Source organism: Cupressus sempervirens, chromosome 1, assembly GCF_028749045.1.
Source record: "Cupressus sempervirens isolate cs-2001-9-10 chromosome 1, ASM2874904v1, whole genome shotgun sequence".
Lineage (NCBI taxonomy): Eukaryota > Viridiplantae > Streptophyta > Pinopsida > Cupressales > Cupressaceae > Cupressus > Cupressus sempervirens.
Genome location: NC_143118.1, coordinates 670,347,476 through 670,362,671, shown reverse-complemented (window position 1 = coordinate 670,362,671; position 15,196 = coordinate 670,347,476). Strand labels below are relative to the sequence as shown.

The 15,196-nt window shown below is 33.2% G+C and overlaps 1 protein-coding gene across 1 annotated transcript in view; it reads right to left on the bottom strand.

Moving 5' to 3' along the window:
• Positions 1 to 326: 326 nt before the first annotated feature.
• The window catches only part of LOC149579657 (SUN domain-containing protein 2-like), a 37,285-nt gene continuing 22,415 nt past the window's right edge, over positions 327 to 15,196 (bottom strand). The window contains exon 2 of the mRNA XM_089786441.1: positions 327 to 965. Coding sequence (XP_089642567.1) covers positions 663 to 965 — 303 coding nt within the window. The 3' untranslated portion in view covers positions 327 to 662. The remainder of the gene's footprint in view (positions 966 to 15,196) is intronic.

Sequence of the window (15,196 nt, the reverse complement as noted above, 5' to 3'; positions counted from 1 at the left end):
ACATAATTGTTGACCGAATTTGATAAAACCATATCTGACCAGAACAGTTGCATTCTGCCCATGGAATTTTAAATGCTTTGAACTTAAATCTACAATCAGATTTACTTCTACTGCAAAAGAAATCCAGCTTCAAATAATAAACTGTGTGATAGATTACACACAAAAGTTGAACAAGAAATGAAAAACAATGGCAATATTCATCTCAGTTAATAAAAACAATATGAAACTTGAAAACAGGGAATGCTTGATTAAAAACTGCTTACCAGATATTCTGAAAGGTGTAGAGCACCACACATGTATACATGAGAGCTATCACAACTTCCAACTTCGGCAATTCGCTTTTGCTTCATTAAGAGACAAAACTGGCTATAAGCACAAATATTTTGCTGTCAACACAACTATCATATTTTATGCAGAATTTGCCTGCTTATTACCATTGCCAACTTCACTTGGTGAAGATAAAAATCTCGAAATTGAAAAGCCTGTAAACCAATTGTACATGTAAATTACAAAGGAGGACAACACCAAGAAAAAGTCTTTCTAATGGTCAAAAAATGCCGCACAGTTCATGATTTGATCTCTAGATAACACATTTGAGTGAAGGACCATTAAAAACTGTCCCACACTTCTCACAGGTGATGTAAGAAAAAACTTCCTCATGCCTAACCATCTACTTCTGCCAGTCTAGGGACCTCAGGCTCTTTACCATGAACCCTCAGGCGATAAATACAAGTATGGGAAGAACTTCCATGATTTGACTGTACATCCAACTTTATCGTGTTAACAAGTTTGCCAGTAGTCTCAATTGGCAGATCAAATGTCTGTGCATTGCTTTTTTTAAGATCATAAGTAAATTCTCCCAGCAGAAACATTTGCAAAGCTTCCTTGCTCATACCCTCTAGGCGACCGACCCACCCAAATATACGGAACTGCTTTGGAGCACTTGATCTATCATAAGCATTGCTCTGCAGAGGCAGAACCCATTTCAAGTACAAATTAGGACACAACAATGCCATTCAAAAATGCTTGCCATCATTTGGACAGAAAAAACACAACAAAATTAAGCAAATAACTACAAAGATTTTTTCAAATAATAGAAATCTACTGTTAGCCATGTTCATAGAAAAAGTCAAACTTGCCCATAAAGCCAACATTCTTTCTGTGCCCTCCTAAAATTCTAATAAGAAAAAGGTAGCCCTTGATATCAGCAGCATGTAATGTTACCCTGCATTTCTAATTTTTTTTAAAAAGCAAACCAATAGCAGTAGTACTAACATCCAAGCACATATTTCGGGACACCAAGCAAAAGCCTTGTCAAGTTCCAACTTTATTTACCATTCTATATTTGAGGACAAAAAGGTTAATACGTTCAAATTGCCAATAGCATGAATTTTGCTACCAAGCTCAAACCTTCAAGAGCATAAAAGATTTTAGGGCCCATTAGAAGCAAATGGTTTATCTCCCAATAAAATAAACATCTACATATATCAGAAGCCTAATTTTGTGACACGGGATGTTATTGAACTGATCAGGCCTGAAAAATCCTCTCCATTCTCCAGGAGTATTTCAATGTCCTAAAGTTCCAGAAGGCAAATATGTTCCTCGTGAAGCATGGAACTCATGCAACAAAGGTGGAAAGCACACACAACCCTGACAGAAGCAGCATGTGTTAATCTCTACTGTATGTCTCTGCTAGAAGTCTTAATCATAGAATATAGGTCAGTGGATTGATTTTTTCCAATATTCAGCCTTAGGGTAAACTTTATTATAGCCAGTGCTCAGTAACAAGAAAAAAAGATTTCGGTAATTTTACAAGCCATATATGTATTTCAGTTTGGCTTCTAAGCAGTCCGTATTCTCCTTAAAGAGCTCTTATGTATTCATTTTTTAAACTAAGATGCACTTTAATGTATTGGGAGAGAGGCCTAATCCCTCAATCTGTAAAAGAAAAAAAAAACTAATTTTATTATATGTACCACTCAAAAAAATGAATCTTCAGATACTACATTGATTAGATCAATATAATATGCTATTTAAAGTTGCAAAGTAACTAAATGTCAATCTGAACATAAAGAATATAAAAATGTAAAGTTCATTCTGTGAGCAGGACTGGGACTGCCATCATTTGAAAAAGATGGCGATGCACAAATTCTTTGAAGTTTAAACTAGGATACGTGAAAGTATGCCAGACAATATTTTATAATAGGAGTGCTGACCACAATCGAGAGAATTATAAATCACAAACTCACTGTATTTCTGCAAGTTGCATGACAAGATTTTTAAGTGTTAATACCTAATGTTTTAATATATGATCAGATAACAACAAAAGCTCCAATGTACTTATACAAATTATTATGCTACCAAAATCTTAAATATCACGGGTCACAACATCCCCAAAAAATTAGATCATAAAACTTTAAGAACAATAACCCTGCACATTGACTACGTATGTTGCAAAGTCCACAGGACCAAAACACAATTAACTTTTGAACTAACCTTCATAAATTAGTCATCATGCAACCTTCTATCCAACCTAATTCTCATAAAATCAAAGAATTAAAAACTCCATAAACAAAAGACTTCACAAACTAAAAAATCTTAACCTTGGGACACTATGTTGATGTTTGATAGCTTTTGTTGGAAATATATATATATATATAATCTGATTAACAAACAGACATGTTTCATGAAGGGACACGTCTATTCATGGCTTACACTCAATATAAATGTAAGTGATTGGGTGCATTTGGAAAACACATACCAAATATTATGGCAATGCTTACTACATTTGCAACAATCCCTGAAATTCAACATGGTATCAGAGCTTAGTTGCAAATGTATAAATGAATAGATACAATATATTTAATATGTATTACAGGGCATAGATACAAAAAAAAGTTCTAGTGATCACCAAAAAATAAAGTATTCACTTAACATGGAGAGAGCCCATATGAAAGAGGAAAGTTGGGCATAACAATCCAGATACTGGATAGATGGTGCGACGATAGCCATATAAAGAAACTATTCTGAAATCAGCAATGAAGGTTAATCCCAATTGAGAGAACACATACTTAGCAAAAATATCCATCACAAGCAGAATTATATAATTAATGATATTTGATATTCTGGGAGGCCAATACTCTTGATATCAGATGTGATACCAAACTTTATTTTGAGTATTAGGTGAATATCATTGATATTCTGGGAGGCCAATACTCTTGATATCAGATGTGATATCAAACCTTATTTTGAGCACTTGGGGAATATCATTGATATTCTGGGAGACCAATATTCATGATATTAGATGTGATATCAAGCCTTATTGAGTATTTGGTGAATATCATGCGTTGATATTCTAGGAGACCAATACTCTTGATATCAAAATGATTGATATCTTCTAATCAAAGATATCTGTAATCTCGCTAACTTGATATTACTTTGAGGTAATACATGTGTTTATCCTCCTTAGCTAAGAGAGAGTGTTAATGTTTGATAGCTTCTCTCAGATAAACATATACATAATTATATGAGATATAAGTATATGATATAAATTAATATTATATATATATATGATTAAATTTATTATTGTATTAATTATCTGATAAACGAATAGAAATGTCTCATTAAAGGTCATGTCTATTCATGGCTTATACTCAATATAAATGTAAGTGATTGTTGCACTTGAAAAATGCATACCAAATATTATGGTAGTGCTTACTACATTTGCAACAATGCCTACAAATCAACAACTAGCATGCGATTTCCAAACCTACCAATCTATTGAGTGTGGTTTGATTAATGATACCCTAAATACCATTAGAAGAGCTTGGCAGCAACTAATGCTTCATTAATTGTTCTTTTTCAACCACCCAATGCTTACCTTTGTTGAGTGTTCTGGATCGTTTTCTGCAAATGTAAATAGCACTGCCATTGTAATTAGTGATTTACAAATGCAGATTTAAAGACTCATAAATATGAGACTCTTCATGAGACATGTCTCTATAGTTAATCATCATTAGTTAATATGTTAATTATATAAATAACCACATGTACAATATATATTATTATATATATAATATATAAATATAAGAAAATTTATCTAATGATGATTTACCATCAACAATGTATCTCATGATCAAATCAATCTGACTACAACTACAAACGTAGCACTCCCTCTTAGCTAGGGAGGATTGATATAGAACACATTATGCTCGTAAGTATATGAAGAGATATCATCTCAATATGATATTCTTGCAATGGCATATTTAAAGATATCAAGAGAAATCCATCAACTTAGATGTTATCTTTTAATATAATCTGAAGTATGATTCAACAAGAAATATCAATCATATGATATTCATCATGCGTATATTCTTTTGGTATGTGCATTGGCATCAAATCCTTGATGCCTAACATGATTTGATGCCTAACAAAAGAAAATGTTACATCCTAGAAGGATATGAGTTATGATATTCATCATACGTATATTCTTTTGGTATGTGCACTGGTATCAAATCCTTGATGCCTACCAAAAGAATATGTTAAATCCTAGAAGGATATGAGTTATCTAATTTTCGGCACTTTGGAACAACAATTTTATATAGTATAACAGATAACAAGAAATCACAATGTCATGGTCTCTATCATGACAAGTATCATGATCTTCGGCACTCCTAAACAGCAACTTAATGAAATCTGATCATGATACGTTTGTTATCATGACTTCCAGCACTCTGGGACAACTTAATGAATTATGTCATGATAAGAGGTCTACCATTTATAAGACCACCACCTTACAATGGTTACCTTCTGTCTGATCATGATACGTTCGTTATCATGACATCCAACACTCTGGGACAACAACTTAATGAAGTCTGTCATGATAACAGGTCTACCATTTATAAGATCATCACCTTACAATGGTTACCATTTGTTTATATATGTCAATGAAAGATCATCACCTTTCATTACATATCATATGTGAAAGAGTAACCCCCATGAACCAAGTCAGAGGGTGGTACAAAGGTTTTCGCCTCAATTCTCTCTCACGGAGAAGAATGACAAGGAATTTCTCTTAGAACTTCTCCCCATAGAGAAGATATCATTCACAAAGGATTGCACTTCGAAATTCTCCCTCAAAATAATGATCCTAGGAAGTTAGGTCCAGTAGTTACTCCCTTAGAGGCTCTCTTCCTCCAAGCATTCTTGCCAGACTCACTCTGAATCTGATATTAATCTTCTGATTTTCTAGTGATAAGTCAATACTTCCTCATGATGCACTCAAGAATAGGCCCATCAAAATCATCCAGTCGCACACATGTATTTCTATAATCCCTCTGAGTATTAATCTTCTGATCTTCTGCGCTAGTCACACACATGTATTTCTAGATTCCCTCTGGATATTAATCTTCTAATCTCCTGCGTTGCCTTCGAAGAAGTATCATACTCTCTCTTAATGTATAAGGATACTCATAATCTCAATCATCAAAGATATTTGCTTCAAAAGCCTCATTTTATCCAGACTGATCACAACTTCTTTTAAGCTACTATCATAAGCTACCTAATGTGTCATTCTTCTTTTCCTTCAAGATCAACTTTAGATACAAAGGAAAGATCAAGGCAAATAACTCTTATAGTATGTGTAGAATTACAAATAAGGGAGACACTACAATAAGCAAGTAAATATAATAATAAAACTTATATGCACATTAATGTTCTTGATACAAGTTGCTCCAATGAAGGTCCATATGTATCAAATAAGTTGATGTCTCTATATAAACATTTGTCAACCAATGGAAATGAAACATTGGTTATTAGTCCCCCCCCCACCCTCGACAATGTAAAATTCTCACTCATTCCATCAACATTGTTAGTCCCTGCCTTTTAAAGGCAGGGAACTAATATTTTCGTTTGCCCTACTCTATTTATTTTCCTTCACACGCAGCAACATTTTCTAAAGTTTTTGCATTGTGATTAAAAAAATCTGAATTTAAAGTAGAAATTCGGAATTTCTAATTGGCGAACGGCATTTTAGCCGGGGTTTTCGTGGTTTTCGGGAAAATAATATTAAAGATAAATAACAAACTGTTCGACTTTAATGAGCATTTATAACATGTCAGGAAGCAAGTCGATGGGGAAAAAGATAGAGTAAATGCATTTGCAGGAAGCACACCGACATTGTGGGTAGATAAAATTGGGCATTTCAGTTCAGTTTTCAAATTATGCCACAGTTGAAGTGAAAGACACAAGGTATGTATTACGTTTCTTGCTCCGTTCTATTTGCCTTTCCAAATGAAGTTTATCCATGAATACCAGCAGCATATATTTGTTAGTTTTGTCAATAAACAGTAACCAAGACTCTGGGTTTTTTTTTAGGAAAACCCTAGAAAACTCAACAAAAGGAAAGATTTGGTCGACCCGCTCATTTTTCTTCAAGGCAAAGCTGTGGAGACGAAAGAACCCTTCAATAGCAGCTGTGATTGCCTTCGGTAAGCACATATTACAGCCGTAAATCAGTATTTGAAATCCCTACAATGGCGGGCTTACCTATCTAGGCGAAACTTGAACTTTGGAGTATATATTAAGTGAGTTTTTCCTGGCTACAATCTGGATTTATGAATTTATGGTGCTGCCCATTTTTAGTTTTCAGCTATAATCCACTTTAAGTACCTTTACATAAACAAATAACGTGTTGAAGCCAGTTAGAATTTGGTATCTATTTTCACCCAGAAAATTATTTAGCGTATATGACCAAAATCAGGTATAGATATTAATATATGCAATGTATGGTTTAACATATTTTTGCATTATTTCCAGGTTTTCGGTGTTTCCAGACCATTTCGGTGTTTCCAGACCGGCGGCCATGATTCTTGTCCAACAGCGTTCACCAAAATCAGGTATAGAAATTAATATAATGTTAGTCCTTATCAAGTATTGCGCACACGAGCGGGTATTAAAATTTCTACTTCAAACGTCTCTTATTAACTAAGCTTTTCTCATATGTTTTTTTTTATCGATTTCAGTTCAAATTTGTGTAAGCTAGAAACTTGCAGATGCCAGTTACGCATGCCCAGATACGTGTGATATCCAGCCAGGACTTGCACGCTAAGCCCAAGTAAGCGGGGAGTCAACTTTTTTCATCGTTCTCCATAAAATATATTTTTACAGCAAATAAAAGTCCCATTTCAGTAAAAAAAATACCATTTCATCATGATAGAAATATGGATGCTATGCATTCTGGCCTTTTTGCTTTTTCTCTAGAAATATTGCTGCTTCTTTTTGAGATTCCGTTACTTTGCTTCTTTGTTATTAAGCTCACCAATTTCGTACAATTCAACTTTTATCTGAAAAATTCACAAACTATCATAAATGAGAAACAAGAAGTCTAGCAGATAGGGGAACAATCACATCTGAGTTAACAATGAGAGCCCCTGATTGACCTCATATCATTGCAAATTTCCAGAGATTTTTAACTTCCTTAATTCTGTGCTTTGTTATCCAGTAATACTGAAAAGTCAGGCATTAAGTTGAATTTAGAAAGCCGAAGGTGAATATGTTTTTTATCAATTTTTTCATCCCCACATTTTCATCATTGCCCTTTTACTAAAAGTTATTTTTTCAGTTGCTTTGAAGATAGTATTTTTTTATCGATTGAATATGTATTTTTTTTATAAGAATTAAAATAGCTCTTACAAATTGTCTAGCATATGGATTCAGACAAGAAAAAATATATATATAAATCAAACAAAGGGCAGAGACTTAAAACTATTTTATATCATAGCAGTTTATCATTAATTTTTAAGTTTTTAATTATCTACGGACGTGCACAATCAAGTGAGGCTTTATCACATGACTTGGTTATCAATCAACTGATAATAGTCATGATAATAGAGAAATACTAAGTGTAATAATTTCTCATATCATAAGATCAGATTATAAAATAGTTTTTTATTAATAATTTTATTGTATAAATATATAATATAAAAAGATTATATTTGAATATATTAAATACATTATTATATACATATATAGAGATAGATATTTGTATAGTTAAAAAATATATATTATACATTAGATAATTTTTGAATTCAAAATATTTTTTATTGTACTTAAGTTTTATATTTTTTTGTTATAAAATAATAAATTTATATACTACAATGTACATATTTGATTTCGTAACATAATACTATAATGCATTATATAATAAAAAAATAATTAAAATTCTAACTTCTAATTATAATTATTATATAATGATATATATTTTAATATCTAAATATATCTGTTTTTCTCGATCTATAATTCGAACATATACATTAAGAAATGAAATTCATAAGTAATTTTAATTATTGAGTGAAATAGAAAATATAATTAGAGATGTAAATTACAATATATTACTTTTTAAAATAATTTTTACAAATATCAATGAACTTCTTGTTTTTAAATATTTTTTCATTTTATTAAAAATTTAGATTTAGAGTAGAAGCCAAAGCAGCTCATAGAGTTCCGACTATATGACTAAAGACTTTTCAAACTAAATACTTGTTATATTGTAAGTTTTCGAAGTTTTCAATTGATAATAATTTATATTTGTCAACATATTATTTTATTGATTTCAAATTATTGAGAAATTGGCTAATCCTATTATATTTAAAAATTATATATTTTAATATTTAGATTCTTTATCAATTATTATATTATAACTTAAAAATGTAAACTTAATGCCTGAATTGAATTATCTCAAAATTAATTATATTATTTTGAAAGATCCTTAAAATTTGAAATTTAAAAACTATTGAGTAAGTTGTCCAATAAGAATTTAATTAGACTAAAAAGTCGATTAAAATTGATGCAAGCTTTCACACAAATTTCTAAATAATAAACTAAAAAAGGTATAAAACTCAAATAATACATCTTATTAAAATAAAATAAAAATCTAATCTCTGGTTTTCTTTTTTTTTTTTTATAAATTATAAATATGAATACAATTACATATGCTTATTACAGTTTCTTGCTCTTAAATTCCTTATCTATGCAATCTATTCATAAAACACTCGAGTGTTTTAACCAAAATCATTTTATTCACACAGGCAACAAGTACACAGTTAGCTGGCTTAGGATTAGCAGGGACCAACAAACAGACGAGCCAATCTTGTGGAAGGTACGAGCTGTATACTCGCCAATCAAGCAAGGATTTTACAAAGCCCTTTAAGCTTTTTAATAATAATAGTAATATAATTTTGCTTGGAAGATTGTTCTCTTTTTCCTATTAATCAATTGAATTTTTTATCGATCAATTGACTTGTTTTAGCAAAATTTGAAACTATCATAAATAATAATTTGAAACTAGCATAAACTTTTGCGTAATGAAATTGTACTAGTGCTCTACTTATGCTTCTAGTTACAAACATGTCGGTCAAATTTAACTGTATATAGTACCTTACAAAATCCCTTTTACTTTTTACAACTCACTTTCTTTCAATGAATTCCTGCATTTTAATGCATACGCTTTCCTACTTTTATTTTGTTACTTTTGTGTTCCCCTTGTCACTTAACTAAATATACCACAATTTCCAAAAGGCTGATTTCAGTTTCACACAAAAGCCTATTGGCAAATGGATCTCTATAATATTTGTCATAAATTCGGCTCATCACAATCTAACGAGCCACAAACTGCACCACCCACAAGACTACTTGCAAGATCATTTAACATCTCACTGGATACACACCTGAGAACAACATCAACCAATGCAAACATTTGAAACTCGCTACGATCCTTAAAAGAAATAATATGTCATCACACAAACAATCAGAAAAGTGATGAAAACCAAAGACAACAATCATCATCTTCCATGACGGAAAGTCAACCACCTCACGCATAGTCTACAACACTTGTCAATCTATCAACAATACGCTTAATAACAGCACAACAAGGTCATGTCACAAGCAGGCATTCATTGCATTGCCTCAAAAATATAATACCCAAGAGCACAAGCACAAGGTTTGTTCAACAAAATAAAAACCAAGAAAAAGCTAACAATGGCAAAACACAAAACAACCTCCACCTGCATTTGTATCAAATTCAAAGACGCAAGTCTAAACAACTTTCACCATGTGGACAAATCTCAAAATCAACCAAAGCATATTGACGTGTTATAAAAGACACACCCACAAACCCATGCAACTGTTGTGAAATGTTACACTTTCAAAAAAATACACAAATCATTGACCAAACATTTCTTGATGCTTTCAACTCTCTTCCAATAACACGAGGAGAAGAAAATTGAAATCGACAAATTGGTATGTACCCAATGTTTCAAAGCAGTTATATCTGGCAAAGTTCCTCGTTTTACTGCAACTTGGAGGATAGAATGAAACAAACGTATTGATGCAGTGCATACACTAACATCACTAGAAAAAAGACTCATCTCATTGCGTAGTGCCTTTGCACAAATAAGAGAGCTAGGTTACAAAAGCTCACAGTATGGCCTAAACGGAACAATCATCAATGTGCCTGTAGATATTGATAAAGTACGAGTATTGCCTCGACAATTAGATGACAACAGAACAATTGCAAAGATTGAAGCGAAAACTAGAGTACGAAAATGCATATGCCCAAGGCAACATAAGACCCTTATGTGTCATGAACGCATTATCAGCTCTAGCAACAACGCCCTTGTATATTAGAGAGAATGTTGTCATAAATGAGCATTGGTAGGCCACTCTAAGGGAAAAAAACAAGAGATAGCATCTCTCGCCAATACAGAAATGCAAGAGTCTAATGACAATGATGCACTCAATAATGAACCAGTCTTAGAATCACTTATCCGTTGGTTCAATGACACTCATTCAATCAAAGATCTTGAAACAACGATAATTGAGATTGCACCTTCTGAAGGAATCAGACCTCTTAAAATATTTCAAGATCAAAACTCGGACAGAATGAACTTTCCAACTCTCTTCTATAGTTATCCAAGACCACAACACATTGTCCCAAATTTCTCGTTCCAAAAAATAGTGAAATGAGAGCTCATGCATGTAGACAATGACTTTGCCACACATATTACGGACATTTTCTTTAAAGCAATAAAACTTATCATTCAACAAATCTCCTCCATTGCATGGGTTTGCATAAGAAAAGTTGAGCTCAAAGGTAAAAAGTTGTTGGCAAAAGACGTTCGCACCCCTACAAACATTGAACGAATATTAAGATCACCAATTGGATTCAGAGCATTGAAAAGTATTCGTACATCGCCTGATTACTTGGACAAGCAATTAGGACCCCCAACATTCTTTGCCACACTGACAAGTGCTGAGCACTTGTGGCTACCACTAGTACAAGCCGTGGATGATATCTATGCTGACAATAATTATAAAGACACTAAGACTATAGAGGATAGAAATATAGACTTTCGAATAAAACAAAATCCAATTCTATGCACTTGGTATTTCAATCATCGACTTAATGCATTCTGTAGAATGATGTTAACAAATACAGAGTTGTATGGCAAAGTGTTAGACTACTTCTTTGTCACTGAATTCCAAAATAAAGGTAATGAACATGTACATTTTAAGGTTTGGACTGAAAACGCACCTATATATGGAAAATGCACAAATCAAGAAATTGAGAACTTTGTCGACAAATATGTCTCTTCTGACTCTACACTTCTATATGGAAACCTTGTCAAAATTCAAACACACCATTGCACAAAAAGCTGCAAGAGGTACAGGACATCAACTTCCCGATGCCTCCAATGAGAAAAACAACTATTCTAGAGCCTTTACCAACAACAGATACAGGAATGAAAAAGAAAGCAACAGAGCTCTTTACACAACTTGAGCACAAACAATATTCAAGAGATGTTACATTTGATCAATTCCTCAATGAGTTCCACATTACTGAAGCCGATTATATCTTAATGCTATGAATGACATTAAGAAGAGTACTATTACTAAATAGAGAACCAAGTGTTGTCCCTATGGTATACGAATACTGATACACAATTTATACTAGATGCCTATGCTATTGCATCCTACTGTTGCTCCTATATGACAAAGCAAGATACAACAACATTAGCCTTTCAACAATTGCACAAGCAAACAACGATAGCTTATAACAACAAAATAGAATTCATACGCAAACTTGGAAATGCGTTACTAAACTACCAACAAATGTCTAGTCGTCAGGCTGTCCATATTGCACTATCATTACCATTACACAAATCATCAAGAAAAAATGTGTTTATTAACACTGCACCGTCAGATAGCAAAGTTCTCATGCTGAAAAGTCCAAAACTATTGGCTAAAGAACATGACAACTTTGAGAACATCATGTATCCTTCTACAATAGAAAAATACATATCAAGGCCCACCACACTAGACAATTTATCACTAGCTGAGTACACTACACTCTACTATACTAAATCAACTGATTTTCGAAAAAGACGAAAAGCACAAATTATCCGCTTTGTCAAATACAATCCACACATTGACTATGACAATTACTGTGGAGAGAAACTAATGCTATACATGCCTTTTCGAGTAAATGAGGAAACATTGTTATTAGAACACAGCACATGGGTTGATGCATTCAATGATAAAAAAACACAAATAGCAAAAATTGAAAAAATGTTCAATGCACAAAGTCATTATGGATAGGGTAACATAGACAATGTACAAAACGAAATAAAGAACAGCAAAAATGCAACAATGATATTCAATCACCAAATACAATCTAACAATCAATCAACAACACAAGAACAATACAACTTAGCTAATGACCTAATGAACACTAGAAAACCCAAACCAAAGCAAACTATTCAAACTATACAGAATCAATTATTTTCACAAATTGCACATCCATTCTTGCAGAGCATGGAAGAATGCTTCACAATGCGAAGAAAATTAAACAGAGAGCAAAAAACAATATTAAAAGATGTCATTATGACAAAAAGACTTTTCCCACATAAACCACTATAATTATTCCTGACAGGAGGAGCAGGAACTGGCAAGACCTTCATAGCAAAACTGCTCTGAGGCTTTGATCTGCCTATATGACAAACAACTACAAAGCGATCCACTCAAACCAAAAGGCATTGTTGTCACACCGACAAGGAAGGCTGCATACAACATAGGCGGCTTAACTGCACATTCCATATTTCATCTACCATGTAACTCATCGAACATCACCATTAAACTCGGACACCTTGGATATATTGACCAAGAGACTGGATCAACTTCAAGTTCTTTTAATCGATGAGACATCACTGATAGGATCAACAACCTTATACAACATAGACAGAAGACTATTGCAAATAAAACATACACCAACACAACCATTTGGTAACATAGACATCATATTTTCTGGTAACTTCTACCAAGCAGAACTAGTATGTGACGAATGGATTTTCGAACAACCAAGAATTAACGGCGAAAAAGTTCTATACACATTTTGGACTGACAATATCAAATACTATAACTTGAAAACTGTCGTTAGACAAAGAAATGAACATTTTGTCTTCATTATAAACCGTATAAGAATCTCTGAACAAACAGATCAAGACATTTGGTACATAAATAGAGCATGTTTGAAGCCTATACCTAACGATCCAAAACTACCACATTTGTTCCAATGCAACTCTGTTGTTGATGACCACAACAAAAAAATGTTAGACCTCCTACCAACAACACTCTACAAACTTGAAGCAATTGATCGAAAAGACAGAACATTAGAGAAGAACCCTCATCAAGTAGAGAGGACAAGCTTACCCTCAACTATATTCATGAAGCCAGGAATCCTAGTTGAGCTTATAACAGGCGATCTTGACACACAAGATGGTTTGGTCAATAGTGCTAATGGCACATTCCAACTACATACAGACAACAACGAAGACATCCTCTAGATCAAGTTCAATGATCCTGATGTCGAAAAACTACGAAAACAACAAATGCAACACATGTACATAGATAGAACACCAGCTACATGGACACTGCTGACACGAATTACAAGAAGAATGCAAACATTAACAAACATAGTCATACGATCGCAATTCCCTATACAACTTGCATCTGCAAGAACTATTCACAGAGCACAGAGCTTGACAATGGACACTATTGCTTTTGACCCCACAAAGGTCTATCAACATGGCCTTTCCTAGACTACTCTGTCTCGAGTAAGAGACATAGAAAAATTGTACTTGATGAACAAACTACATCACAATAATTTTAGGCTCTCCCAGAAAGTCAAAATAAAAATGCAACGGCTGCAAACATCATCACAGTGGCTTTTACATTACACTCTTCCTCCTACATCACTAACCACCATTAGAATATGTACTTTAAATACCCGAAGCTTGCAATTACATGCAAAAAACATAGACCACGATCATGACTTGCATAATGCAACTCTACTTTGCCTACAAGAGACGAGAGCCAAGTACATTGACCAACTGCCACTACTCAATGAAAAATTTGAATTCTACCCATCGCATGTCATTCATGGATTGCTCACATGTAGTAGCAGAACTAGCATAGTGCAAAATATGAAAACATACACAACAAGACACCTCGAATCAATCATAATTGACATTTCTCATATGCAAAAATGCTTGCGCATTGCAAACATATCTATGACACCAACTGCACCAACAAACAATCTTGAAACTTTCATGCAAACCATCACCACCACTCTACTGAAACATTCAAAACTACTAATTGCAGGAGACTTCAACATCGACATTCTAAAGACATCAACAAAAAAATCACACCTCTTCGACATCATGCAACAACACAATTTGAAACTTGCAACAGAGAACAAAACAACACAAATAGGAAGCAACCTCGACCATATTTGGATACATAACATGGACATTAAAATCACAAAAGCCACTGTTCTAGACACATACTGGACTGACCACTTTATACCTGCACTCCAATCATAACTATAGCAAATGACACCATAATCTATTTCTCACATCAAACATAAAAATAAATATCATAAGCTACAAATTAACCATCTCATACTAGCTACATGTTGACTATAGGTCAATTTCAGCAAAGCATGGACATAGATCATAACAAAGGCTCTCCAACTACTATCCACAACAACAAGCAAAAGAGGTAAGTAGTCTTATTGCTTTGATACTCTTTCTCTACAATGGCTCAATACACATTTGTTACAGTCCATGTATTTGAACATAAT